The sequence below is a fragment of the Coptis chinensis genome, chromosome 5 (genome assembly GCF_015680905.1).
Source record: "Coptis chinensis isolate HL-2020 chromosome 5, ASM1568090v1, whole genome shotgun sequence".
Classification (NCBI taxonomy): Eukaryota; Viridiplantae; Streptophyta; class Magnoliopsida; order Ranunculales; family Ranunculaceae; genus Coptis; species Coptis chinensis.
Window position 1 is genome coordinate 42,723,695 of NC_141460.1, and position 26,619 is coordinate 42,750,313.

Here is a 26,619-nt window from a genome sequence, read left to right on the forward strand (position 1 = left end):
TTAGCTCTCCCACGAATCTCTCCTCTTCACTCAAAATCAGCGTTGAAGTAGTACCAGTAGCTCTTTGAAAATCGGAGATTGTGGTCAGTAAAAGAATCTAAACAGACGAGGTTAGTTGATTGTCTTCTTCCTCTTTGCAATTGAGTGAATTCCTTTTTCAAGAACAAGCGAGACACACACTCTCTCTCCCCAATTGCAGGAACAATCGTCTCACGCAAGGTATAGTTTTTCATTTAATTTGTTGTTTGCATTTATTTCTTAAGTACAATTTAAACTGTTAAACTAAATTTTTGTGCGATTCTTTCCTGGTTTTGTATTTTTCATATTATATATTGTTTGCTGGTTAAAGTTTTTGTTGATTTTGGTGTTAGAAAGACAGAAAAATTTACTTCACCAACATGAATATTACCGAAATTTTATTGAGTAACCGAATTATTATGAACAAGGAGCAAAACTGATTTTAGGAATCGTGCCCTAAAATTTTTACCGATTCGACTTAATGAATTGCAAAAATCGAGCGCAGGGAAAGATAGAGAGACTGCATTAGAGTTGTTTTGCATGTACAACGTTTGTTTAGCGTGTTCAAAGTTTTTATCTCCTTGTTTGGAAAACAAACCGTTCCAAGTTCATGTCCGGACTTTGAATTTGGTTTTTTGTAATGAGGCGTGGGGTATGTAGATGCTGAAGTGGAATTATTTGGGATTCTTGAGTCTTAGATCGGTTTATTATATACCCAAAATTGAAGAAGACACGTGTTGTTTATTGCCGAATGTGAACTTGCATGAGGATCCTGAACTTGCATCGCTAATTGTCAAAGTTATTCGGACGATTGTTAGTTGTGCGTTCAAGAGCTGGAGAAAGGAAGATGTAGTGTTTAAGAGAGTGTTGTCTTTGGTTCATCAGGCTAGGTCGTGGTTCAGGTTCTAACTTTTTTAATATATTTTTTATTTGGAATGGCAAAACAAGTTACTAACGCTATTCTTATAAAAAAATCTTTAGGCTTCTTGATTCTAAGACGTTTGATGGATTGCACTCCTCTCTTGTCACGAATCTTTACAATTGCACTGTGCTCATATTAGAGGAGGATGCATGTTTAGACGGAGATTTAGTAGACCTGTTTTGTATGACAACCTTTACAGAACATCTCAAGTCATCTGCCAAGGATCATTTACTCGTGGTACTGCGGAATTTGTTTTTTTTTTTTCACTCTCTCATATTACTCCATGCTTTTTGAGGACCTTGTATCTTTGGAATTTGCTATGTGCAGAGAGCCGACAACATATTCGTGGTGGGGATGATCTTCTATACTTGAACGATGTGCTTCGTTCTTTATCATATTATTTTCATGGTGGATCCAATAGTTGTGTATCACGTGAGTGTTATGTAAGTTGCAAGCATGAGCACGGAAGGGTTTCTTTTCTTTCATACTTAAAGGCTTTGGCATTCGATCTTATGTCATCCAATTGCAGAATTAGTCACTAGCTCAAGCAATACTCTTCTCCCTGAGAAGAAATTTCCTACATTTTCTCCCAACCTAACTATTATTCTAGATGCATTCCAACAGTATTCTCATGCTTTCCATACTCATTTCAGGTATCTCCTTGGTCACTTTTCGGTATATTTATTCTTGTTCACAACACTCATGATATTTTTCATAATAGCCTTATGTTATAACCTTTGTTGTTTCTTATATTCTAGCTAAAAAATCTTAGCCATAAAAAGGCTTTCACCGACAAGGAGATAAATGAAGTTCGAATGGATTTTGTTAAGTTCATCTAAGAATATATTATGAACTATCCTCAAGACGAAGATGAACCATAAGGCTGAAGACATATGTGGGTGATCGACTTTGACGAGATTATGTTATTTTTTCATTTGGATTTGGATTAGGCTGATTAAATTTATATAAATTAAATTGGAAATGTGTTATTTACTTCATTACATTTTATGATTAAGTGCAAATATATATTGGTTATCTAAGGGGATTGGAATGTTTCAATGAAATTAGCAATATATACGAGTGTTACTTGAAATTTAATGGATCATATTCAAGTATGTAGTTTATTCAGATGTGCAGTTTATTGCAGGTCCCCAATTTTGTGAGTTTTCAATATATATTCACGTTTTTTTTTTTTTTAAAAAAAAAAAAACAATATATACATATCACGGTTTTACCCAAACTGTCATGAATAATGGTACTTTTTATGACTTTTAAAAAGGATGAATGCATAACAGTTTATTTAAAACCGTCATAAATTATATGATTTGTTGTAATGGTTTTTAAGCAATTGTTACCGTTTTTTATGGTAGAGAGAGGCTAGTCTGGAACAAATATTTGTGACGGTTTTTGGAAAAAATAAATAAATGACCCCACTCCATCACGGTTTTGAAAAAAAAAAAAAAAAAAAAAACAAACAATGAATGACAAAAGACTTTTTATCACTATTTTTAACAGTGATATAAAACTTTTTTTCTTGCATAACATATGATGTTCTAAGATCGTCTCTGTCTATGAACTGGATGTCCAATTCTTCTCAACTGTAACCTCATTCTTCTTCTCATCAATTATAAAGAGCATATATCGATGCACCATACAAATAAACTCAAGATGGCACCAACCACGTACAACTCCTCATAATAGTGTAACCTAAAATGAATATGGTTAATGATTATTATTTTAAATTCTTCCTTTATATTGAAATACAAATGGAGTTGCTAACTTGTAAAATGAAACGAATGTTGTACGATTGTATGCTCTACCATATATGTTATGCTATGCAAAAGGGGTTTGGTATTGGGATACATAATTTGTATAACAAAAAAGAGAAATAAAGAAAAGCAGTTCACTTGGTTCGCGTGATGTAAAGAAGGATTAAGATTGAAAATACAAAAAGCGACTCAAAAGTTGGTTGCATTGGATAATTTTTTTTGGAACGACAATTTTGTTGCATTGCACATTTAAAAGTAAAGTTGAACCATTAATTAGCAATTCAAAAGATTCCTTAAAAATGAATAGGCTAGGTCGAAGAATGGTAAGTTGAAGAATTCAATTCGAGCCTACTCCTCCAAATTTAAACTTTACAAACAAATTTTTGATCATTTTACTCACATCCTAAATGCTTTTTAGAGGAAACCAATGGTAAGTTAAATGAAATAATTTTTTTTTTGGATAAAAAACTTAAAACTATTTGTAGTTAAGCCGAACAGCATAAGCATATATTTAAAATGTCAAACAATATAATTTTAAACATATTAGTTAAGGTTAATAAGATCAGCATTTTCTCCAAAAGTCATAATTTTTGTTAAAGGGAATGAATTTTGATAATCAAAATTAATACTTTTTTTTTAATATTCAAAAATATGAAGCCGTGATGATACTACCATAGAGGATGAACGATTTTAAGTATCATAATTAACAGCCTAAGTGAATTACCATGGTTGATAATTTCTGTTAGTTTAAAACTCACACAACCAGCGCAATCTCTTAATCTTGTAGTCAAGAAAGTTTTTCTTGAGTTAACATTCTCCAGTAGTCCATCTCATAGAAATATGATTAGTATAATAGATGTTATGATATCTTGTCTAAAAAAATAGCCATATATGTGTCCGTGTGTGTAACTTCGAATTTGGCAAACATTTCCTCAAATTCTTGAGCACACCAACTCCTACTTATTCAGATCTTTACAAAAAACTTCAATTGGGCATAAAGCTAAAATTTTCAATAATTTATTAATATTTCTTAATCTATGTAACTAAAATTATGAAATTAATATGGCATATTCGTAAGTGATGTGTTGGACTGGTTTGCATAAGATATTTACACAGTATGTCATTCTTAACCTAGCTTTATAAAGTGGGTGAACTTAGGGGTTTGTAATATTGGTTAACCCTTATAAACTTGGTAAGAGAAGATTCTAATGTACCGAAGGCTCGATACTAAACATCTAAGAGATAATTAATAATGCAAAAAAAGAATTTTTTCGCAACCAAACCCATGAACTATGGGAGGTTTCTGGTAATATCATTAGGCACTGGATCTGCCAAAGAAGAATCGAAGTTTGATGCTTCTATGGCTGCCAAGTGGGGAACGTTTGCATGGCTGCACAATGGTGACAACTCACCTCTGTTGGATGCTTTCACTCAAGCAAGTGCAAATATTGTTGACATTCATGCTAGCATTCTCTTCCAAGCACTCCTCAGTGAAAAGAATTATCTGCGTATTAAGGTACAGTATCACCAACACAACTTTCTACCATCATCATTGATTAAAAAGGATTATTTGTTATAACAGCAGACCCCTTACGTCACTGTTATGAACTACACTAATCTCGTTATCTAATACCTCATTTTGTTTTTGTATCATTTACACTTTCTAAACCATCATACGATACCAATTTATTCTAATGAAGTTACAGCTTACCTAGCAAAAAAAAAGTGTGAGTATCCACTCAAATAATAGGGAATGGCGACTTGGAAAAAGGAAAACCATCAGGTTAAGAGTTTAATCACTTGTAGTGAACGATAATTATGTCTACAATACCTATTCAGGTATTTGACAACATGACCTGAGCCTCAATATCTCTATGGGACTTGGGACCCACATTTAGAACCACTCGGAGTGTAAAGCCTAAAGAATAAATAGTGAACCAAACTCCTAACTATACTACTATCAACAAAGATTTTGACATTTATCTCATCTTTAACTTGGCAATTTAGTTGGAATTGCTTCCTCGGTAGATATAAGAGCAAAAAAAAAAGCACTGAAGAGAACATGCAAGATCTGATCAAGATAGGTAAAGACCTTCTGACGAAGCCATTGTCTAGAGTTAACTTGGAAACAGGAACATACGAAGAGGTGAAAGGAGAAGGCACCAATGCAGAAGCGTTGATTCGTTTTGCCAAGCTTCTCTTAGATGAAGGCAGTTTAAGACAATCCATATAAATAAACCCCTCTTGAAGATGTCCCATCAACTTTCAAAGAGAACTTATTTTGCAACTCCTAAAATGGTGTGTTGGGGTGAGAAGTGTGATTTCACCCAAGTTTTCAAACTTCAAGTACCGTGATATGGTGGTATAAGGCATGTACCTGAAACTGAAAAGATACATTGCCAACAACTTAATTACTTGAACTTTCACATATAGCAACCACTTCACAATAAACCTTAGATATAGATTTAAAGTGACACCTTTCTACAATTTCTCCTTTATTTCTTCTTTTACTACTGCACTACTACTTTCTTTATACTAAATAAATCGATCTCAACTATAAAAGAAAAAAATCACAGCAACACTGATGTGGAATTGGCTGGGATCCAGCTCCGAACAACACTACCTTGCAAGAGACATACCTAGCAAATTCTTACTTGATCATCGTGTAAAACCTTTTTCATCTTGAGAACTGAAGCTCCTTTTCTTCCAATCTAAAAGTTCTGCATATGAAAGAATGAAATAGGAAAAAAAATCAAAAAGAGAAACAAACGCTTGGATATAAATTTATCTTTCTAACATATAGCTCACAAACTTGGTCTTAATGTGTCAATATCTAAATGCATGCTTAACTAACCATTTAGCTCAAGAACCTTATTGTAAATTTTTTTTCCTCGTTAACGAATTTGTGTTGTTGCTATTGTTCTGCCACATGACACATAAAACTCCAGTTAAAGTTGAATATATATATTAATATATATATATATATACTATTCTAAATCTTCTTTCCAGTTTGGTAAGTTCTAATACTACCTGCATCTTGAATGCTTCGAACTAATTACCAATATCAACACATCTTTGCAATATGGAAATGACTGGCTAACTAAATTTGACTTTCTAGGCTCTCATAGTAGTGTACTCGCTAGTCGCTACTATACTGACTTGGGAGTTAGGACTTCTTCCCTCATATCAGATTGGGACTTGGGTTACTCTTTACTCAAACTGTCTCCTTTCCCTTCCTTACTGTATCTATTCTAGTTGAGCAGTAACAAATGACATTTCACCTATATATAGTAATGGTCTTTATCATTTGGGGCAGAGTGATATCAAGCATTGACGCATATATAAATACACTACACAAATAAATCGTTGTTCATTGCATACGCTGGCAATAGTAAAAAACCAACTATTATATAAACCGTAGTCCCTAAAGAACTTTGATATGGCATTTTCCTTCTCACCCAATTTCATCAATCTCAACTCCCAACTTAAATTCAAATGATTCATTTACATAGGACTTCATAACTATTGAAAGACGAAAAGTAACAAAGGACTTGGTTTTCAATAACCAAAATTAACAAAAACAAATAACACGCAACCCAGCTTACCCTGATTATCATAATTTTCAATTACGCGAATTTCGCGGCATGTTAGGAGGCTAACCCGAACCATTAAAAGTGTGAAACTAAGTTTTGATTCGCTCTTCTTCTTTTTTTTTGCTCAGTAAAGTTGAATCTCATTAAAAGTGAAAAGAAAGTAGGCTACCCCGTTAACAACCTCGCTTGCCAATCAAAAAAAAAAAAAAAAAGTAGGCCGGCCGAAAAGCTACTATTACAAAGAAACAAAATAAAAATAAAAACATAGCCACATGAGACTAACCTGAGAACCACAAATTATTTTACATATAAATTCAAAAGTCTATCCCACCTCACGACAAATTACTCGCTGTTTTGATTCGCTATTCTTATCCTGAGCTATAGCTTTTATGTTGCTCTAATCTCACTTAATCAACCAATCAATTCAATTCTCTTAGATTCAACGGAATAACTTGCTAATGAACAACGACTTGCTAATGAACAATGATTAAAGCAAAGCAACTACTCATGCCATAACATATTTTGTCAAAAATAAATATATAATGAAGATGACCAAAACAATTATAAATGCTAAATTCATAGGAATGAAATGTACCTACAAAGAGTCCACCAAGAAGGTTGAGCAATAACACAGAGTCCTCTATTGTTAACTCTTAACTTCCTCATCATGAATTTGCATATAAGCCCAAACCCTTTTTCCTTCTCATCAAAAGAAATCATCACAACACAAACACAAATATAATTCATCAGTTGTACTTTGAGAAAAAAAAAATGCAATGGCACATTTATGATGAATAGAGCGGCACACCTATTATTTTGGTTTACAAAACTCATACTAATAGAAAATCTGCCAAGTCTAAAAATTGTTGAAGAATGATACGTAGAATTAGCATCATTGAAAAATTAAATTTTATTTAATTCAAAAAATACATCATGTCGTTGAATATCTTTGAAAAGAATTCAAAACTTTCATTGTACTGTTGGTAAGTGCAAACCACAAATCCCAAATTTTGGGTTGTAAGTATCCAATCAAACAACTTCAGTTTTAAAAGATAGTAAATATACCTACAAAATCAAATAAAGTCAGTTAAAAAGTCTGGAGAACTTTTTTGTATATTAGGCCAACTTCCAAATCTCAATTTCAGCACAATATTTCCCCCCTTGAAGCTCTTCATGAATCCCCGAAACCTATCCATCAAAAATATTACACTTCTTGAGTTGCTAACTTTCAACATAAACCTAACTTTCCCTTTGTAAAAAAAATGTTTCTTTCAATCAATGAATTTATAAATTTATTTAGAAATGGAATCGCAACCCTTGCAGTAGCAAACCAAGGTTTATTTAAAGAAGATGAGGAAGATCATTACCTTTGTTTTAGCAAGCTTCAAACTTGAGTATGTTGCTGATGAACACAGTACACGCTCTTATAATTTTCGATTCTTTCTTTCTCCACTTTGAAGATTGAAAGAGAGGTCGAGGAAAAGAATTGATCAACGGTGTACCGGCGGGGTGAGGTTTTTTTTGGTTTGCTTTTGTTTTTTTTGGTTGGGTTTGAGGAAGATTTTCTTATGTCATTCTATTTTTAAGTTGTTAATTACTTACTTACACCTAGCGTACATTCAGCGTATATTTGGTTTATAAGAACTTTTCTTATATCATTCAGCATATGTTATTTTCAAGGGTATACCACTTTTCTTAAGCGGGCAAGAACTTTGGTTGTGGATTATCTCAATACATTTGTTCTCGACTATTGGAGTGGAATTCATTGAACACGGTTGCACAACCTATGAAGTGAAAAGTTCTGTGTTCTAATGTATTTTATGTGTTCTAGGCCAATCCCTCTCCCCTTGAAGGGGAACAGAAACCCAAGGTTTAGACAACTAAAATTGGGAATAACACCTAAGATGCATCTGACACAACATGGTTTCACCCAAACTGGGATGAAATAAGAATCTTAAGCTACCTCATTATAAAATATTTAAGATAATGAGTGAGTAAAGTTCAAGGACCTGAGAATAACATTATCTCTGACTAAATTATCCATTAGCAAGGTAATAAGAGATTTCCAAGCAATAAACTCAGCAGCATCTTTAGCCTGCAAAGTGCTAACAAACAAAATTATAGGTTTCAAGGTTACTGGCTGGACTCAATAACTACACCAAAAGATTAAAAAGGAAATTAGCATACATGACCTCATTGTTGCGAACACAACTCTTTAATTGTGATTTTCTCCAGACAACTCTTAATAACCAATCAAACAATCACATGGTATCATGTTTTTTAATCTAATAGATGGGGAAGAACCACAAACCTCACTTCTCACGTTTACAGTGCAATAAGTGATGCCATTAATTATGATCCCATATGGCAGTTCTTCATGCAACTAGCACTCATACTACTCTGATTGTAAATGTGATTGATCTATTGAATTATGCCCATGCTAAAAACTACAAAGTTAAAGTGAATTGGCGAAAACCAACAGTAAAAAATTATAAGTCATCTATGCCCAAGACCTTTTTCTATTTTTTTGCCTTTTTGATTTTGCATTCCAATCAACGGTCACACATAAAACAAATTACACATTAAAGAAAATTAAAAGTTTGAAGCAAAAAATCATATCTTAAAAGAATAAGAGAGGGATTAAAGAAGAGAGTGTAACTTACCAGTTAGACACTTATTGTACGTAGAGTTCTTGCGGCACTTAGAGAGCATATCCAGGTAGAATGGGCACTTGCTGATGTTACTCCCATTGGCGCTAATGTAATATCATTGAATGCCCTGTAGTGCAACTTGCATGCATAAGAGCCATTGAAGATTATAACGAAAAATAATACATTGGATGACAAATACATTAGTAAAGAATGTATGAAAAATTAAGATTGCTTTCTTTACAATATTTATAAGTTTATCCAAAAGTCTAATATAATAGTACAACATGACCTTAATGTCAAGTGCAAACAGTAACAATGAGTGACCTCAAGTAGTGCGATGATTTACTTTCATTTCATTCATAAGCAGCATCGTTTAGTGTTAGTTAGGGCTTTGAGTTTATCACGCAACTTTCTGACACAATTAGTTGATGAATTAGAATCCCATATCACTTAGTGTTAGGGTTTTAGTTGAGCCAATGTAGAGACTAAATAGGTTAAATGGGGCATACTTGACACAGATTAATTTCCTTGATAATCAAACAAAGCACAAACTAACTACCAATATGAAAACCACAATGTTTTCTCCAAATAAGTAAAACTCCTTCATACAATCATACACGAAATTGGTTTAACAATGCTTAACTTCTAAATAGTGAATTGAACGCCATGTGAATGATCTAATATGTACTATGTGAGCAACCTCGAGTGCACATACTCTATAACAGATAAGACTAACTTGTATGTAGGTTTTACCTGATGGAAAAAAAAATCTATTTGCTTGGAAAATCTGCATGCCGCCCTAGCACCCACCATTGACGGGACCTGCTCAAAACGTGCCTGATTAGATACCTGAGAGCAAAGCAAACCTGATGATATATAAACTGAGGTTCAACATCATTTCCATGGAACAAAGCAAAACCAATTAGAAATGTAGGGAAATGGTTTGGAATCCAAAGCTACAACATGCAATTGACAAATATTTCCATGATCCAAGTTATATCAAGCAGTGGGCTAAGCATAGAGCAAAGCAACGGCTAACTTATGCAAATCGTAGGGATATGAAATCCTAAATATGAGTTTACATATATCACGATGCATAATTAGATATTATTTGGGCATTCACATTTCTAAAGAGGTTTGAGTGTCTCCATTCGATTGCGCTTAAGGCACAATATATATACCATAATGAGAAGTGAGTACATAAAGAAAGCATGCAGCATTCGCTTCGTAAGAAAATAATACTCTGGAGATATATGAGTGCTAAGGTGAACTTATGTGTCTCTATGGAATTGGCAAAACTTGGAATCTTAACGCATAAGATACTTAATGAGCAGTACTAAAATAAGGTAAATATTACAAAAGACATACAATACATCTTCGTGTAATTCTAAATTTGAAAATATCACTTTGGAGACATATCAGCAATCAAGCACTGAACAAACATAGAAAACAACCAACTGAATTACAATTGAACTCAGCCTATTAGAGAAATCACTCAAATTTTGGAATTATACCTTGTGTGCAACACAAACCGTGCATATTAAAGCAAAAGAACTCAAACCCTTTATGCCATTGCTGATTCCAAACACAATCAGTTCATGTAAAACAACCACATGCAAATTGAAACTGAAATTGAAGATAAACTTCTCAAAATTGAAGCTTATGAAAAAAAAACTGCTTACTTGTTTGAACTGCCTAGAACAACAATGGTGCCTTCTTGTTGTTGTAATTGGGGGTTTCCAAAGAGAATTCACTTTTACATATGCAAATGTACAATCAATAGAAAAAACGCCACCTTTTATAAGAATCAATCCAAAGATAAAAAAAATTGATCAAAGGAAATTCAATTGATAAAAAAATAAATAAACTAATAATGGCCTCCCCAAAAATACCTAATCAAATAGCAAGTCCTCCAACAGATATATTGACATTAAGAAAGTTGAAACGACAAGGATGGTGGCGGTGCTGTTAATGTTTATGGAGAAGTTTTGGCTGGCGAGAATTAAGATTTTTTTTTGGGTTTTGCTCGTTTGGGGTTTTCATCTCGCGGAGGGCAGTGTATTAGTCTTTTTTTTTTTTTTTTTTTTTTTTTCATATGTGCGATGAAATTGGAATTTGGGAGGCAAACTTAATAACGTAAAGTCATATCATACAAACCTCATTAGAAGTGCAAGGAACAATCTGATCTGCTTGGGATACAAAAATCCTCCACTCTACATCCTATGATGCATTTAATATCCTTTTTATGATTTTATCTAATAATCCCCTAGTGATACAAATGAATCAATCAATGAAGATAGTTTAATCTAACATTATAACATGCAAAACTCAATCAAAATAAATATAGGAAACATATAATTAATCATAGAAATGGTGCATAGATTAGAGAAAAAATAATAAGAAATGGTGCATTTATATTTACCTCAAGCAGAAGAAAATGTTTTAGCTAAACTCAAGCATTCCAATACCCTTGTGACCTTCAATGCTTCAACAAAACAACTATCACCATCTCTATAAAAAAAATAGTAAAAACGATTTGCAGCAACTTGGTGCGTCGCAGTTCACTGTCAACTTCGCCAGTGAGCTCCTCTTTTCCTTAGAATTACCAAGAATGTCTTTACATAATAGCAAGAAAAAAGCGGCTCGAGACCTCATGGACACAGATCCTTCCACTCCTGTTGTTGTTTAGGTTCGGCCGCTAAAGGACGCACCCGCAATGTATAGGAAAGTGAGAAAAATAAGATGCAAAAAATAGTATTGTCAGCTCCTAAATGGTCCATTGTGCTCTACCGCTTGGAAGATCAAGCGGTAGCAAAGGCTTCTCTCAAGGACGCCTTTAGTAATGCAAGGATTTAGAATAAACATCGCTCACATTCTTAACAGTTCCTACAATTGAACCACAAAGGAAAAAAAAAATATAGTAATTAGTATTAAATAGAGTAAATGACTATGAATAATATATTTTTTTAAATACTACTGAACCGTACAACTTTCTCCCTTCTTCATGTCATGTATATATGTGGTGTGCCTGTGTTGTAAACCAAAACTTTGAGTTCAAATTAGAACTTATTTAAGTCATTGAAAAAACACAAATGGTTCACATGAAAGTAAAGGGAAAGTACCTTTTGTATGCCACTTCCGTTTACGTGTATCCTTATACTGCTACATCGGTTGCCACTAAAATTGGAGCCTGACAACCATTCTTAAATTAGCTCAATGCATGCTTCTTTTCCTGCAAATACAATCATGACTTGGAACACATTAGAATAAGACTATAAAAAATGTCACCATTTTTGTATTGGTCTTTAACTTAAAATAACTTAGAAGCTTATCTAATACCTAAATTTTTTATCACTTCATTTCTTTTCCCACGGAACATAATGCCTAAAAGGGAAAACAACAAATAACTACTTAACACATGCCTAAAAGAAGAAATAAGCATATTGTTACACTTTTAGTTTAAACTTAGCATAGTGCCGATTGAGATGAAACCAAATAACTTTATAACAAAGTAAAACCAATCCGTCGAAAGGGATTACATACTTTTTGTATGACCCTTCAAAAATTATTGATCAACAATGATCAATTACTGACCAACACTAAGCTACTCAACTTGATCAGGTTTAGAGTAAAAGATCAGATGGTAAGAAATCCTTACTATCCATTGCAAAGGAATTCCCCTACCCAAGCAGAAAACAAAGTAATTCTTAATCTGAGCTTAACAATGAAAGATAAGAAGAACACCAAAGAGAATAAAATAAGTAACCATTGAAGAAATCAGCATACAATTCCAAGAGATTATACTACACATGATTTTGTTACACGTGATTTAGGTAAGCTCCAATCATAAAAATTGTAAACATTGAATTACCATAGAAACACAAAAACTAATAAGAGTTTCACTTGGATCTGAAATGCATTCTCAACAGCAATTAAAATGGGTGCCAGCCAATGATAATGTGTTTGCATGTAAAGCCTAATAACAAACAAAAAAGGAATCTACTGTACCCAAAAAAGCCTAGTCTACCAACTTTCGATCTTTTTCTTATATCTAACAGTCATCACTGAAGTTAATCAAGTTGACACAAATACCCTAAGGGTAGGTCATTTTGGCGCAAACCAAAATTACATGTGCTAAAATCCATTAGTGGTTTTGGCTTTGGATATTCAATTCCGAGACTGAAAAATAATACAAAGCTTTTTCCATCACCCGAATTAAGCTTAAATAAGCACAACAATAACAACGACTAATAAAACTAATAGTGATGTTGTTTTTCTTTTTTCTTTTTGCTCTTCTCACCAATGTAAATAATCTAACAAACAACCGAGTCCCTAATATCAATCACTTGGACTGGTCAGTAAATTTCTCCACCATTCACATACTTACTTTCACCATGTTGTTCCACTTTCTTAAAAGAACTGACACACAAATTAAGAAAATAAGAACCCCATCAACGATTTGGGTTAAACCCCATATATCAAAAAAAATAAAAAATAAAAACCGGAACAGATAAGAAGACAAAGCAGACATTTTACTTGACAGAAGATGAAGACATAAGAAGTTGATAGGCATGAATACCTAGTGACGGAGAAGAGGCTAAGCTTCCCAGAAAAATCATACCATAAAAGCCCACCTCTTGAATGAATTGATTACTGTATAATAACCCCTTTTTATGCAAATAACAATTCCCCAAACCAAAAAAATAATCACTGAAACAACACAAAAATGAAAATCATGATGAGATATATATATATATCATTAATTACAGTCATCATATCATTACAAAATCTCGAATCAAGGTTGTAAAGAGATGCACTATAGGAGAAGTGCATGTTTGGAAACTTAAAAAGGCTTACCTCCTTTTCATGTTAACACCACAGCACTTGAGGCATAATATACCACGCCTTAATTAAGTTCTGACAAATGGCATGGTGTTAAACACTTAATAGTAGGTAACGTATATCATTCCAAATATAGAAAGAAATAAAGAGATTGGGAATGATTTATGCTCTTCCTGAACTGTACACTTGCAAATCATGTTTGAATTTAAATCCCGCTAAAAGCGTTAAGTTCTCTCAATTAACTACATCTGTTTTTGGACTTTTCTCCTTATATCCAAGGCCCATTTACCCCTAGTCCAACCATGAACCCATTTTTATGCAGCTCATAAACCAACTCTAAGATCAATAAAGCACAACAAATCAACAAAGAATATGGAAAAATAGTTTAAATTCTATTGGCAAAGAAGACTTGAAATAAATGGACCATGTAATTCAAACACAATTAGAAGTAACTATTATTTTGAAATATTTGTTTGAATAATCATTGAGAAAGAAAAGAATAGAACGAAAACAACAATAGATGCTACGTGGCACAACCTTCGTCAATGAACCACACATAGACACAACATTGTAATATAGATGGACTTGATATAAAGAGCAAGTATGAATCACATTTAATACTTTAATAATTTTAATGGAACTCAGCAGGTGACCAAATAGATTAGAGAAGACGCTATATTCAGACAAAGCCTAGCTACTTCTACCAAGCTACAAATTTGATCAATAAGCTATAAATAATTAAAAATAAGAAAAATATGATGATGAGTAGCTCTAATTACTATCTTCATGCATGTTTAAGCTTATTCATGTATTTCAGTCTGATATGATTGACTGAGTTGATCTAAAGGTAGTATATAAGTTCCAGGATAACACACCAAGATGGCCGAAATGAAAACTATTGATGTGCCAGCTGATAAGCACCCAAAACTGTATTATAAAACCCCGTAGAGATGTAACATTTCGGTTAATTTTGTACTTAATAATCATGAAATAATCGTATTTTCGTGCTTTTGTAGGTTGAAGCAACCAACGTAAAAATGATAATAAAACCAGTATTTAAGTATGGAATAAGGAGTATACATAAAACTTTCCAATTAAGCCATGTGAAGCCCAACAAATTCGGACTAAATCCCAAAGACTCAAATAGGACAAAATCAAGTTAGAAACGGGATTACGTGCACAGAAACAGCAAGCTTTCGAAGCTCATATCTCTTGAACCAGGACTCCGAATTCGGCAAGTGAGCTGCTCAGACGATCAGTGTGACGAACTCTACGCAAAGGCGGGAAGTTATAAAAATGTCAAAAGACCGGCCCACCACTGGACACAGCACATGGACCCACTATGCGGGCCTGCAAGATTTGATAAGTCATCATGCAAGTCAAGACAAATGTGCAAATAATTGGCACAAAGTGGACACCTTGCATGCAATTAATGAAGTTAGATGGAATTAGGTGCTAATAATGAAAAAAATGCAAGGTGTCAAAATGGTTTTAGTTTTTAGATAAGAAGATAGTTAATATGGGGGGTGGGGGGTGCTTCACGTGGGATGGAGAAGGAATTCCCTCATATGAGTAAAGAGAAAAGCTAGCATTCATTCCATGTTTTTAATGTAATTTTTCCTTTTTAAGAACTAAACTTAGTGTAATAGTGTTAATGGAAGGTGTATCTACCAAATTCATGACCATGAGGATGACATGTCCCATAGACCGAGGTAACTTAAGGCACCAGAGAGTGAGAGCACAAGATACAGGCCACGACACTTGAGGCAGTAGTGGACAGTTAGCGATCATGGGGAGGGAGAGGTGGAGATTGTGGAATCGAGAGACGGTTAGCGGTTAGGTAGTATAAAGAGAAAAGAGAAAAAAAAAAAAAAAAAAAAAAAAAAGGGAGGAGAAAGGCTTAGGATTTTAGAGGTGAGAAAATCTGATCATACATTTGGCGCCGTCTGTGGGGAACGCTGGAGTAACCTACGATTTAGGGGCAAGAAGAGAGGGTTATAGGATGGCAACGATAGCTAAGAAAGGGAGAGGGAGACCAAAAAAATGAAAGATGAAGTTGGTGAGGAAGAGGCTCTGAGTGTGGAGTTGGAAGAAACACAAGAGGAAGCTCAAGACACGACGGCAGATGCAACTAGACTCCTGTAGGAAGAAGTAGTGAGGTTGAGGGATGAGAATGATGATCTTAGAAGAGAAAGGGAAACTACACAGAGAGGGGAGGGGACTAGAGAGCCAGAGAATAGTGAGGTGGGGGGCCAGAGCGAGGAAGTGCCTCAAGGGCCAAGAGGTGATCTTGAGGGAGGGGTCACGCTGGAGGTGGTCCAAGCAATGATTGAAAAGGATAGAGAAATAAATCGGGCGGCAGAAAAAGAAAGCCAAGGGGCGGTGAAAGAAGGTGGTGGCGGGGACTTAATCGAACCCGCTAGCAGATTCTCGCTTTGGAATTCGAGGTGCCAAAGAGGTTCTCACAACCGAGATTCGAAATGATATGACGGGGAAGGGGTGATCCTGCGGACCACTTACACCACTTTAGGCAGCAGATGCCGCTGTGGCAAGAGAGTAAATATGACGGACTCCGCTGCATGATGTTTCTCGCCAGTCTGAAAGGGGGAGCTTCAGATTGGTATTATCGATTGACGTCACGAAGTATAAATAAGTTCGAGGAGTTGGAATAGGCATTTGTGGACCATTTCATTCATCAGAAACGGAGAGTAGTGGATATCGTGGACCTTTTCAATGTCAAACAGAAATCCACCGAGACACTGAGGGAATTTTTGTGTAGGTTCAAGGATGAGACTTTGGGGGTGGAGAATTTGGATGAGCACACCGCGGTAATAGCATTCCAGCATGGGTTGAAGCAGGGTACTAGAGTCCACGAGTCTGTGTCCAAAATCGAAGTCACGACGTTACATGCATTGTATCCAAAGGTCGAGAAGTACATACGTTATGAGGATATATTGCAGAGAACCGCCAAAGAGCCTAGGAAGATAGAGAAATCAGTGCAGAGTGTAGGACAGGACGACCGGAAAGACAGAGGAAAAGCTACGGCCCGGGAGGGGGGATCTTACAGGGAAGAAACACACAAAGCTGAGAGAGGTCGAGACATGGCTAGGAGACATTCGTGAGAGAAAACCATACCGCGATATAGCGGCAACTCCTTTGAACAAAACGTTAGAGGAGATGTTGCCGCTAATCAAAGGGATGCAGTATTTTGAAGGTCCGAGAAGCACGCCTAGAGAGTTGGAAGAGAAGCCGTTTTGCGCATACCACCAGATCCGAAACCACAAAACCAATGAGTGTTTCGCGTTACAGTGGTTGATAGAGAGGATGATAGAAAGGGGGTTGCTGAGAGAGTTCATCAGGGAGGCACATCCGGTCAAAGAAGCGCCAGCCGTGGCAAGGATCCTAGGAACCATTAATGTCATCTTCAGTGGGGAAACAATAGGAAGGAATGCTCACAGGGACAAAGTAAGGAGGACGTCCAGCTTACAACAGATAAATGAGGTCTCGAGTATTCCGCGACCAGTTCCAGGAACCATTGAAGGGGATGGGAGGATAGAATTCACACCAAAGGATCTGGAAGCGGTAATCTCGCCCCACGAGGATGCACTAGTAATAACAATAGCAGTGGGTAACTACATGGTGAAGAGGGTATTAATAGACTGCGGAAGCTCAGTTCATTTGTTGTTTAGCGGCGCGATGGAGGAAATGAACATTGAGAAGAAGCAGTTGAAGCCTCCCCGAACCAATCTGTTTGGATTCAACGGTAGCATGACCGAACCCATAGGGGAACTAGAGCTACGAGTGACAGCGGGTCCTGTAACGGTGTTCACCCATTTCATGGTCGTGGACTCCGCTTCGCAGTTTAATGCGATCCTGGGAAGAAGATGGATTCATGAGATGAAGACAATTTCATCCACCTACTATCAAGTGATCCGTTTCCCAACCAAGGGAGGAATGTATGAGATACAAGGGGACCAAGTTGCAGCTCAAAGAATACACTAGGTGGTGGTTCGAGAATTGATCCGCGCATCAGATAAGGGGGCGCAGAGAGATGGCGGACCCGAGGCATAGCAATCACAGACCGCGGTATCGGACCAAGAATTGCCGGTGGAGGCAAAGACAATGGATGAGGTTGAGACAGTGAACGTAGGTACTAGGGAAGAAGGGAAATTTGTGTCTATTGGGGCCGATTTACTGGAGAGTTGGAAAACAAAGTTGACCGCTTTGTTGATAGAGAACAACGATATTTTCGCATGGTCCGTAGAGGATCTGGTGGGACTGGATCCGGAATTTGCTTGTCACAGGTTGCATATGAGAGAAGGGGCCAAGCCCGTCCGGCAAAAGATGAGAGGCTTAAAGCCGCAGTATGCGCAGGGGATACGAAAGGAGATACATAGGTTGAAAGCGGGGGGATTATTCGCGAATGCAAGTTCACGGAATGGCTCTCCAACATTGTCGCGGTTCTGAAAAAGAATGGGAAAGTGAGAATGTGTGTCGATTTCACGGATGTCAACTTACAATGCCCGAAAGATTGTTACCCGATGCCGCGGATAGATAAGTTGGTGGATCGGACTGCGGAGTTTAAATTTTTCTCTTTCATGGACGCATCCATGGGATACAATCAGGTGTTCATGTATGAGCCGAACCAGGACAAAACTGCGTTTATAGTAGAAGGGGGAGTTTATAGTTATACCCGAATGCCTTTCGGATTGAAAAACGCCGGGGCTACCTTTCAGAGGATAGGAGAGAAGATGTTTGAGAACAAAATCAGAAGGGGAATGGAAATCTACATAGACAACATGGTAGAGAAGAGTATGACCGAGGAGGAATATCTAGAGGGATTGAGAGAGACGTTCGCGATACTACGGAAATACAAGCTGATGTTGAACCCTGACAAATGCACCTTTGGGGTGACGTCGGGAAAGTTTTTGGGTTACATCGTCACATATCGCGGAATAGAAGCAAATCCGGACCAGATCAGGGCTTTGATAGAAATGCAATCGCCCCAGGATGTGAAAGAGGTCCAGAGGTTGGCAGGAAGAATCGCGGCTCTCAACAGGTTCATTTCAAAATCCTTGGACAAGTGTAGACCTCTGTACCTACTCTTGCAGAAAACAACGAATTTCCAATGGACCGAGGCGTGCGAAAAAGCTTTCCAAGAGTTAAAGGTTTATTTAGGAAGAGCCCCTATCCTGTCGCGACCAGGGCTAGGTGAAAAATTGTATCTATACTTGGGGGTGTCGGAGTACGCAATCAGCTCCGTGTTGATAAGGGTGGTGGACAAGACAGAGAGGCCGGTGTATTTTCAGAGCAAAACCATGTTAGATGCGGAAACCGATATAGCGGGGATCGAAAATTTGCTCTGGCTTTGGTTTTCTCAGCTTTGAAATTAAAACCGTACTTCGATGCTCACTCAGTAGTGGTGGTGACAAACTTGCCACTCAAACAGGCCTTGAAGGCGGACAAGTCAGGGAGAATGTTGAAGTGGGCAGTAGTGCTGAGTTCTTACGACATAGAGTATCAGATCAGGACAGCAGAGAAGGCACAAGCTATGGCAGAATTTCTGGCAGAATTCCCAGCCGAGGACCCTACGTGGGGAGAGGAAATGGTTATGGAACGAGAGGGCGATCCCACTCATGACCCATTCGACCCTTGGGATATGAGGAACCGGTGGAAGGTATTCGCAGATGGTTCCGCGACTGACACCGAAAGTGGGATCGGGGTGGTATTGGTTACACCAGAGAATAACCGGTTAGAGTTGTCGATGAAGTTGGGGTTCGCAACTTCGAATAATGAGTCAGAGTACGAAGCGGTGATAGCAGGGTTAGAGATGGCCGCTGATCTGGGAGTGAGTGAATTGACGGTGTATTCAGATTCCAACTTGATAATATGTCAAATGAACAGAGAGTTTGCGGCCCGATGCCCCAGGATGGCAAAGTATTTAGAAGTATTACAGAGAAAGGCTAGCAAGTTTACCCAGATCAAGTTCGCTCATCTTGGCCGCGGTGAGAACAGACACGCAGACGCTTTAGCATATGTTGCGGCGGTGCTTCCGGGAACCGAGGGCAGAGCCGTTGAAATCAAGGTGCTGAGCAAACCAAGTCCCCGAGAAAGGGACAGGGTGGATGGAACCCATAAAGAGTTTCCTTTCGGGGTCAGAGATCGAGGACAAACGAGAGAGAAAGAGAATGGAACAAGTGTCCCAAAGATACACTCTGATAGATGGTGATATGTACAGACGGAATGTCAGCGGACCGTTATTGAAATGTATGGGGCTTCAACAGGTGGAAGAGGTCTTGAGTGAGATTCATGAGGGGGATTATGGAAGTCATTCTGCGGGTAGGACGACAGCACACCGATTGTTATCGCAAGGGTATTTTTGGTCACACATGAAGTGAGACGCAACGGAGTATGCCAAGAGGTGTGAGAAATGTCAAAGATTCTCACCGCTAATACACGCTCCTGCTGAGTCTTTGCATAAGGTGTTTAGCCCTTGGCCTTTCGCCATGTGGGCGCTGGATATCGTTGGACCGCTACCCTTGGCTAGTGGCAAACGAAGGTTCGTTTTGGCCGCAACGGATTATTTTACCAAATGGGTTGAGGGTGTGGCACTGCAGCAGGTTAAAGAGGAGCAAGTCAAGAAATTCCTGTGGGAAAACATAATTTGCAGATTTGGGCTGCCGCATACCATAATCGCGGATAACGGCACTCAGTTTACTGGGGGCAAAGTACGTGATTTCCTCCAAGCATTCAAGGTGAAGCAAGGATTCTCAGCTCCTTACAATCCGGAGGGGAATGGTCAGGCAGAATCCTCTAACAAGACTATAATGGATAATTTGAGGAAAAAGTTAGAGGATCGAAAGGGGGCATGGGCAGACGAGTTGAATCAGGTGCTATGGGCGTACCAAACCACACCGCGAACCTCCACTCAAGAGTCGCCATTTGCCATGGCCTATGGAGTGAAGGTAGTGATTCCTGTTGAGATGGTGGAGGCGACCACTAGAACCAGAGCCGTAGAAGAAGGAGTCAATGAAGTTATATTAGCTGCTGAACTGAACCTTACAGAGGAAAGGAGGGATATGGCGCGCATCAAATTGGAAGAATACCACAGGAGATTGCAGAGGCAATATGACAAGAGGGTAAAGCCACGGCAGTTCAAGGTGGGGGACTGCGTTTTGAGACGAGTGACCCCAGCCACCAGAAAAGAGAAAGACGGAAAACTGGGGCCCAACTGGGAGGGGCCATATACTGTGGCTGAAAAGGGGGGCGCCGGGACCTATCGGTTGCGGACTCCGAAGGGAGAAGACATCGCGAGACCTTGGAACATAAGAATGCTGAAGAAATTCCATGAGTGATGCTTTGTACAGTGTTATTTTAATGAAAGACAAACTCTTAATTCACCAGAGATTATTATTCGAGTGTATGATGATGTTTTGTGTCACACATTTTGTCATTGAATCAAGTGCAATTGAGATCAAAGAATTTGGTGTTATAATGGCCGTGAACTCACAATGTAACTTGTACGCGGATGATGAGGTCCAAGACCAACTTGTGGCAAACTGAGCTGCCCCCAAGCAGCCTCACGGCCGGTAAAGACATCGAAGGGGATGAGCCCTTCGTGGACGACGAGGTCCAAAACCAACTGGGGGCAAACTGAGCTGCCCCCAAACAGCCTCACGGTTGTAGAGACAGCGAAGGGGACGAGCCCTTCGCGGACGATGAGGTCCAAAACCAACTGGGGGCAAACTGAGCTGCCCCCAAACAGCCTCACAGCTGTAGAGACAGCGAAGGGGACAAGCCCTTCGCGGATGACGAGGTCCAAAACCAAATGGGGGCAAACTGAGCTGCCCCCAAACAGCCTCACGGCTGTTAGAGACAGTGAAGGGAACGAGCCCTTCGCAGATGATGAGGTCCAAAACCAACTGGGGGCAAACTGAGCTGCCCCCAAATAGCCTCACGGCTGCCAGAGACGATGAGATGGGAAGCCATCTACGGATTCAGATGTCTAAAACCAAATTTTGGGCAAACTGAGTTGCCCCCAAACCAAATCATCGCAGATAGCCAAGCATAATACAGATGAGTAAGTTGGGAGAATGCAGAATTCAGGGCATAAGTTTGAGCAAATTGATAAAACATATTCACACATGAAAATATCTGAAATACATCAAGATCAGCAAAAGTGGTACCAATAGTGAGTAAGGCAATAGCCCGCTGGGAACACCCAGAAATACGGGACACACATAGTACCCAAAACAACAAGACAACAACAAGGGTGGAAACAAAATGTATTGAGACATAACACAAAGAGGCGGAACACCAATTACTGCTCCTCGGCCGGTGCTTGCGTAGGGGGGGTCTTCTAGCATTTCTTTCTGGGGCGAGCCTTCAGATATGTCCACCACCGCATCATTTGCCGGCGGGACAGTGTCGAGCTCTTCTTCAGGCAGCGGAGTGGAAGTAGCAGTGGGTTCGGCGGCCTGTGATGGCGAGGGAAGAAGTCTCCCAGCAGCGGTGAGCTCGGCCAGCTAACGCTGGAGTTCTCTAGCAATTTTCTTTTCGGCCAGAACGCGGAAGCGATCGGAAGCAACTGCCAGGGACCGATCCAGAGTGGCCTGAGCGGCGGCCTCCATTGCTGCCTTCTCGCTAGACATTTTAGCCTGAAGGTCAGTCATCTGCTGGCGGAGAGCCCCTTCCGTGGCTTTATGGTCGTTGTATGCCTTGAGGGCCGCGATACGAGAATCATCACGCTCCTTCTCCAGCCTAGCATATCGAGCTTTCCAGCCGTCCTGCCCATGGATCTCCTGCTTTACCGTCTCCAGAGTGTCCAAAGTGTTGGTCAATCCACGGATGACATAGCCTACATCCAGGCTTAGCTGAACACAAAGGGACGTTAGATATGACACAAAGTAAAAATGCATGGCAAGAGAATCAAGATGAGACTCACCTTCTCCCACCCAGTGTAGATGGTAGCGCGATGGGCGACAAAAGTTCCCGAGTCGCCATAGGCTTGATCTCATGGAAGATGGGGGTGAAGAACAGGGAGGCAGCCACTGCAGCATTGTCCAAGGCGGAGTCTCTAGTGGTGACGGGGCAATCCCTAGCCTTGAACTCGGGATGCCACACTTCAGGCCCAACGGGCACGAGATCCTTGCCATGACGGCGTGAAGGGGCCAACGGCCGTGGGGCAGCAACGACTGGGGCAGAGGGGGCAGCAGGAGTAGAGGTATTTCCCGCAATTTTACATCTCTTGGCAGGTGGCCCCTGCGCCGCCGATTCAGTCTGCTCATCTTCAGGGTCGTTGTCCCATAATTTGAGCTTATTGACATCCATGTTCTGGGTGGGCGGAGGAGAGCCGGAGACTACAAACTCGTCCTCTCAATCAGCAAGGGAAGAATATGAGCCGGGGACCCCTATTGGGATAGATGAGTCAGGAGTAGCGGTAGGAGGTTTCTTGGACCGAGAGGCTGCGGCTCTTAAGGCCTCGGCTTGAGAATGGGAGATCTTCTTGGTGTAGCCCCTCTTCTTAGGCTTGGGGGGAGAAGGTTTGGGTAATCTCTCTTTGGGTGGAGGCAGACGGTAGAAAGGGCCTTGATATTTGCCAAAGTCTTTGAGAGATGGGTCGAGAAGGAGCGGAGTGGCTTTTTCAGGATCAATGCCTAGAAGGCCGCACTGGTCGTTTCCTAGACCGCGGAGTTTCTGGAAGATTTCGGAGTAGACACCATTGTAAAGTTGAGAGTGAGAGTCAGGCCTCCAACCTGTGACGAAGAAAGTTAGCTGCGATATCAAGAAAAAAAAGTAAAAGGACACACCAACTGATCAGTTACACTTACCGCTCTTGAGGAAGTGTAAGTGCCTGAGAGAAACTTCAGGAGGTATGTCCGCTGACAAAAGTTCCCGAACACATACAAAGGGTAATGGTGCCACACTTTATCAGATGTGGTGATGTGAAGAATGAAAGATTTCTTTCGCGGACGACTACAAAAGGATTGGTAGCCTATACTGCCAAACTTGGTACTCTTTTTGATGAAGTAATGGGCAATGATATCGCGGAGTTTGATTTGGGGAGAATTGGTTTTGTTGTAAAAGTTGGCAGCGTACATGACACGCCATAAATTGTCAATGCCTTGACATGGCGGAATGTTGAAATGATTGCATACTTCCACATCGAGCAAGGACAAGGGGAACTTTAAGCCGGCCACTATTTGCCCAACCATAGCGACCAGGCTCCCTGGCCGCGGTTCCACAAGATGGGGAAAATGAGTTACTCCCGACACATGCTCTAACACCACATCATCGGGGATGCCGTAAGCGGCCTTGACCGCGTCTAGGTTTGGTCTGCGGTAGTATAAGGGAGGTGGGGGAAGCTTAAACGATCTCCCCGAGGTAGAGGGGATAGCGGCAGGGCTTGTCAACCCGGAGGCGGGGGACTCTAACTCGTTCGCGATGGTGTTACTAGATCTAGAGGGTGGGGTTTCCGATCTGTCAGTGCGGACGACGGAGGAGTTCAATGACTCCGAAGCAAACATGATGATCAAAAACAGGTGACGCAAAAAAGAAATGATTTCCCAAAATGCAATCAAGATAAAAGATGTCACAAAGCCTAATGGGCGGGGGGAAGAGTTAACCGGTGATCGGAAACTAGAAAACAAAAATGGAAAAGAGTGAAAAGGAAAAAAAAAAGAGCAAACCTGACTTTCAATGCAGCTGCAAGCCAAGGAAGAGAAGGCGTGGAAGACTGGGACGATGACTGGTAAGAAGATCACCTAGAGAAGAAGCCAACAGGAAGAGCGGGACAGGGGAGAGTAGAGGAAGAGAAGGGAGAGAGGTGCTGAGGTTGAGAGAATAAAGGATGGAGGAATAATGGGAAAGATGAAGGGTTTGAGCGGGATTTAAAGCATCGGGGGCAAAAGGGTAATTTCCCGGGTGGTACAGCCCAAAGGCCAAGAGAGATGAACCAGTTGATGGGTGCCACGTGGATTTTGAGGAACGAGAAGTCAGCGTTCTGCAGATAATTGATATATGCTTGGAGAACACTACTTAGAGTTTGAACTCTCTAAATTAATGTAAAAGCAATCAAGATTCCTTACTCACGATCTTCGTTTCGTAGAGTTTGAATAAGGATTCGAACTAACCTAAAGCTTAGAACAACTAAAAATTAGATGTTACAATAAAGGGAAATTAAGGAGTAAGGATATAATATAAATGTTAGATTTTTCCTTCCTACACAAACATTAATAAAAACATTAACAATGAAAACATGCTCTTAATACCGAAATAGAAATTTGAAAGAGAAGTTGGAGAGTTAATCCTCCTCATGTGAAACTATCATTAGTGTTGATTTGAAAAAAGGTTTTGATTCTTCCTAGACTCATAGACAAGTCCCTAACGGAAAAATAGATTTGATCCCTAGCATGCATGGCTCACTAAAGAGCTCATACATGCTAGCAAGTGAAACCAAACAATGACTTATCTCTAAGCTCATTGCTTGATTCCTAACTAAACTCTACACCAACTACCATTTTGGGGTAGGATGTAGAGTTAGTTGTTCTTCCTAAACCTACCAAACCAACAACAATTGGTTTACCCTCACATGAGTTGGATTAACTCCCCAAAAGGGAAGTTAGCTCATGATCCTTGGGACAAGGATTTATAAACTAAGAAAAATACAAAAGAGAGAGAGAGAGAGAGAGTGAGGAGAAAGATGAACAATCAAACTCACTTCTATTTCTTTTCTAGAAGAAACAAGTGTTCCTCCATTAAAACTATTACAAGCTTTTTAATAAAAACTAAAACTAACCTTACATTTCTTTCACTAAGGAACTAAAATAATGTCATGTGAGGAAAATAAGTCAAGGGAGTAAATGGGGTGTCCCCCACCCTTGTCTAATTTCTTCTCCATTTGAGAGAAATCTCATTTCCTCCCACGAGAATTATCAAACCACATTAATGAATTTTTATCCACCACATTAAAACTAAGTGACACCTTACCTTTTTTTTCACTATTAACATCTAATCTAATTTATTACATGCAAGGTGTCAACTTTGCACCAATAATTTGTTATCTTTGTCTTGACATGCTCCATGATTGATGACTCATTCAATCTTGTGGCCCCGCGATGGGTCCATCCATGTGCCCAAAGGCGGTCCGGGTATTTTTAAGCAAGTGTTACAATTTCCCCATATCGCGTAGAGTTCATCGCCTACGATTGTCCGAGCATCTCTCGTGGTCGCATTCGAGTCCCGGTTCGAAAGAGGTAGGAGCTTTGGAAGTTTGATGCTTCAGTGTGGATTTGGGAGAATTCAGATATACTGCTTCCTCGTGCTTTATTTCAGGTTTAACCAATATTTCCATGTTTACTTTGCAAATACCGCAAAAAGTATGAAAACATATTTATTTCATGATTATTAAACACATAATTAACCAAATTTATATGTCTCAATGGGGTTTCATAATACACTTTTGGGTGCTTATCACACTACCCCCAAACAGTACTTTGCTTGTCCTCAAGCAAAGAAGAGACACTAAAATAGATAAGTGGCCAAAAATGTGTAGTCCTAAACTAATTCTCGTTTCGCAGAGTGCGGTTGCATTGACCATATGCAACAAGGCCTTAAACCACTAGGAATTCCCTAGTGGACAAGTTATAGCCTCGTGAGAGTTTTCCAGAAAAGATACTCACAAACTTCATTTATACTACAACGACTCAGTGACAGAAACTCGTTTCCTAAATTAATCTCAGATATCCATACATCTCCTTAGTAGGGAACGAGGATTGATTTCTTTGAAACTCAAGTTAATATGTATTCAATAATTAAAACATCTA

At 39.1% G+C, this 26,619-nt stretch overlaps 2 protein-coding genes and 2 long non-coding RNA genes across 33 annotated transcripts; 3 read left to right on the forward strand and 1 right to left on the reverse strand.

Moving 5' to 3' along the window:
- The first annotated feature begins 28 nt into the window (after positions 1–28).
- Positions 29–2,033, forward strand: LOC147497565 (uncharacterized). Its single transcript, XR_015197154.1, has 4 exons — positions 29–219; positions 1,000–1,177; positions 1,268–1,593; positions 1,699–2,033. It is a non-coding gene; the product is annotated as an uncharacterized LOC147497565 (long non-coding RNA).
- Positions 2,034–2,537: 504 nt separating this feature from the next.
- On the reverse strand, positions 2,538–13,965 carry LOC147497566 (uncharacterized). Of its 30 annotated transcripts, none has more exons than XR_015195151.1 (11): positions 12,076–12,503; positions 11,941–11,981; positions 11,376–11,839; positions 10,636–10,748; positions 9,707–9,802; positions 8,966–9,080; positions 6,898–8,397; positions 5,349–5,429; positions 4,802–5,092; positions 4,122–4,213; positions 2,538–2,647 (listed from the first exon to the last, which is right to left on the reverse strand). It is a non-coding gene; the product is annotated as an uncharacterized LOC147497566 (long non-coding RNA). The 30 variants fall into 30 exon arrangements; XR_015195172.1 differs by lacking the exons at positions 2,538–2,647; positions 4,122–4,213 and having other exon boundaries at positions 4,476–5,092; positions 6,898–7,001; positions 7,368–7,490; positions 7,670–8,397; positions 12,076–12,521; XR_015195148.1 differs by lacking the exon at positions 2,538–2,647 and having other exon boundaries at positions 3,933–4,213; positions 12,076–12,497.
- Positions 13,966–16,993: 3,028 nt separating this feature from the next.
- On the forward strand, positions 16,994–17,797 carry LOC147497567 (uncharacterized). The gene has a single exon (XM_086562929.1). The coding sequence runs from the start codon at positions 16,994–16,996 to the stop codon at positions 17,795–17,797; it is 804 nt and encodes a 267-aa protein (XP_086419055.1).
- Positions 17,798–18,405: 608 nt separating this feature from the next.
- On the forward strand, positions 18,406–20,024 carry LOC147497568 (uncharacterized). Its single transcript, XM_086562930.1, has 2 exons — positions 18,406–18,963; positions 19,245–20,024. Exons 1-2 carry the CDS (start codon positions 18,406–18,408, stop codon positions 20,022–20,024), a joined length of 1,338 nt encoding a protein of 445 aa, XP_086419056.1.
- The last annotated feature ends 6,595 nt before the right edge of the window (positions 20,025–26,619 follow it).

Excerpts from the sequence above, each read along its gene's own strand:
- LOC147497567 (XM_086562929.1), top strand. The coding sequence starts at position 16,994 with ATGCAGTATTTTGAAGGTCCGAGAAGCACGCCTAGAGAGTTGGAAGAG.
- LOC147497568 (XM_086562930.1), top strand. The coding sequence starts at position 18,406 with ATGGGATACAATCAGGTGTTCATGTATGAGCCGAACCAGGACAAAACT. Across the intron at positions 18,964-19,244 it reads AAGCTTTCCAAGAGTTAAAG|GCCTTGAAGGCGGACAAGTC; the intron begins GTTTATTTAGGA and ends CCACTCAAACAG.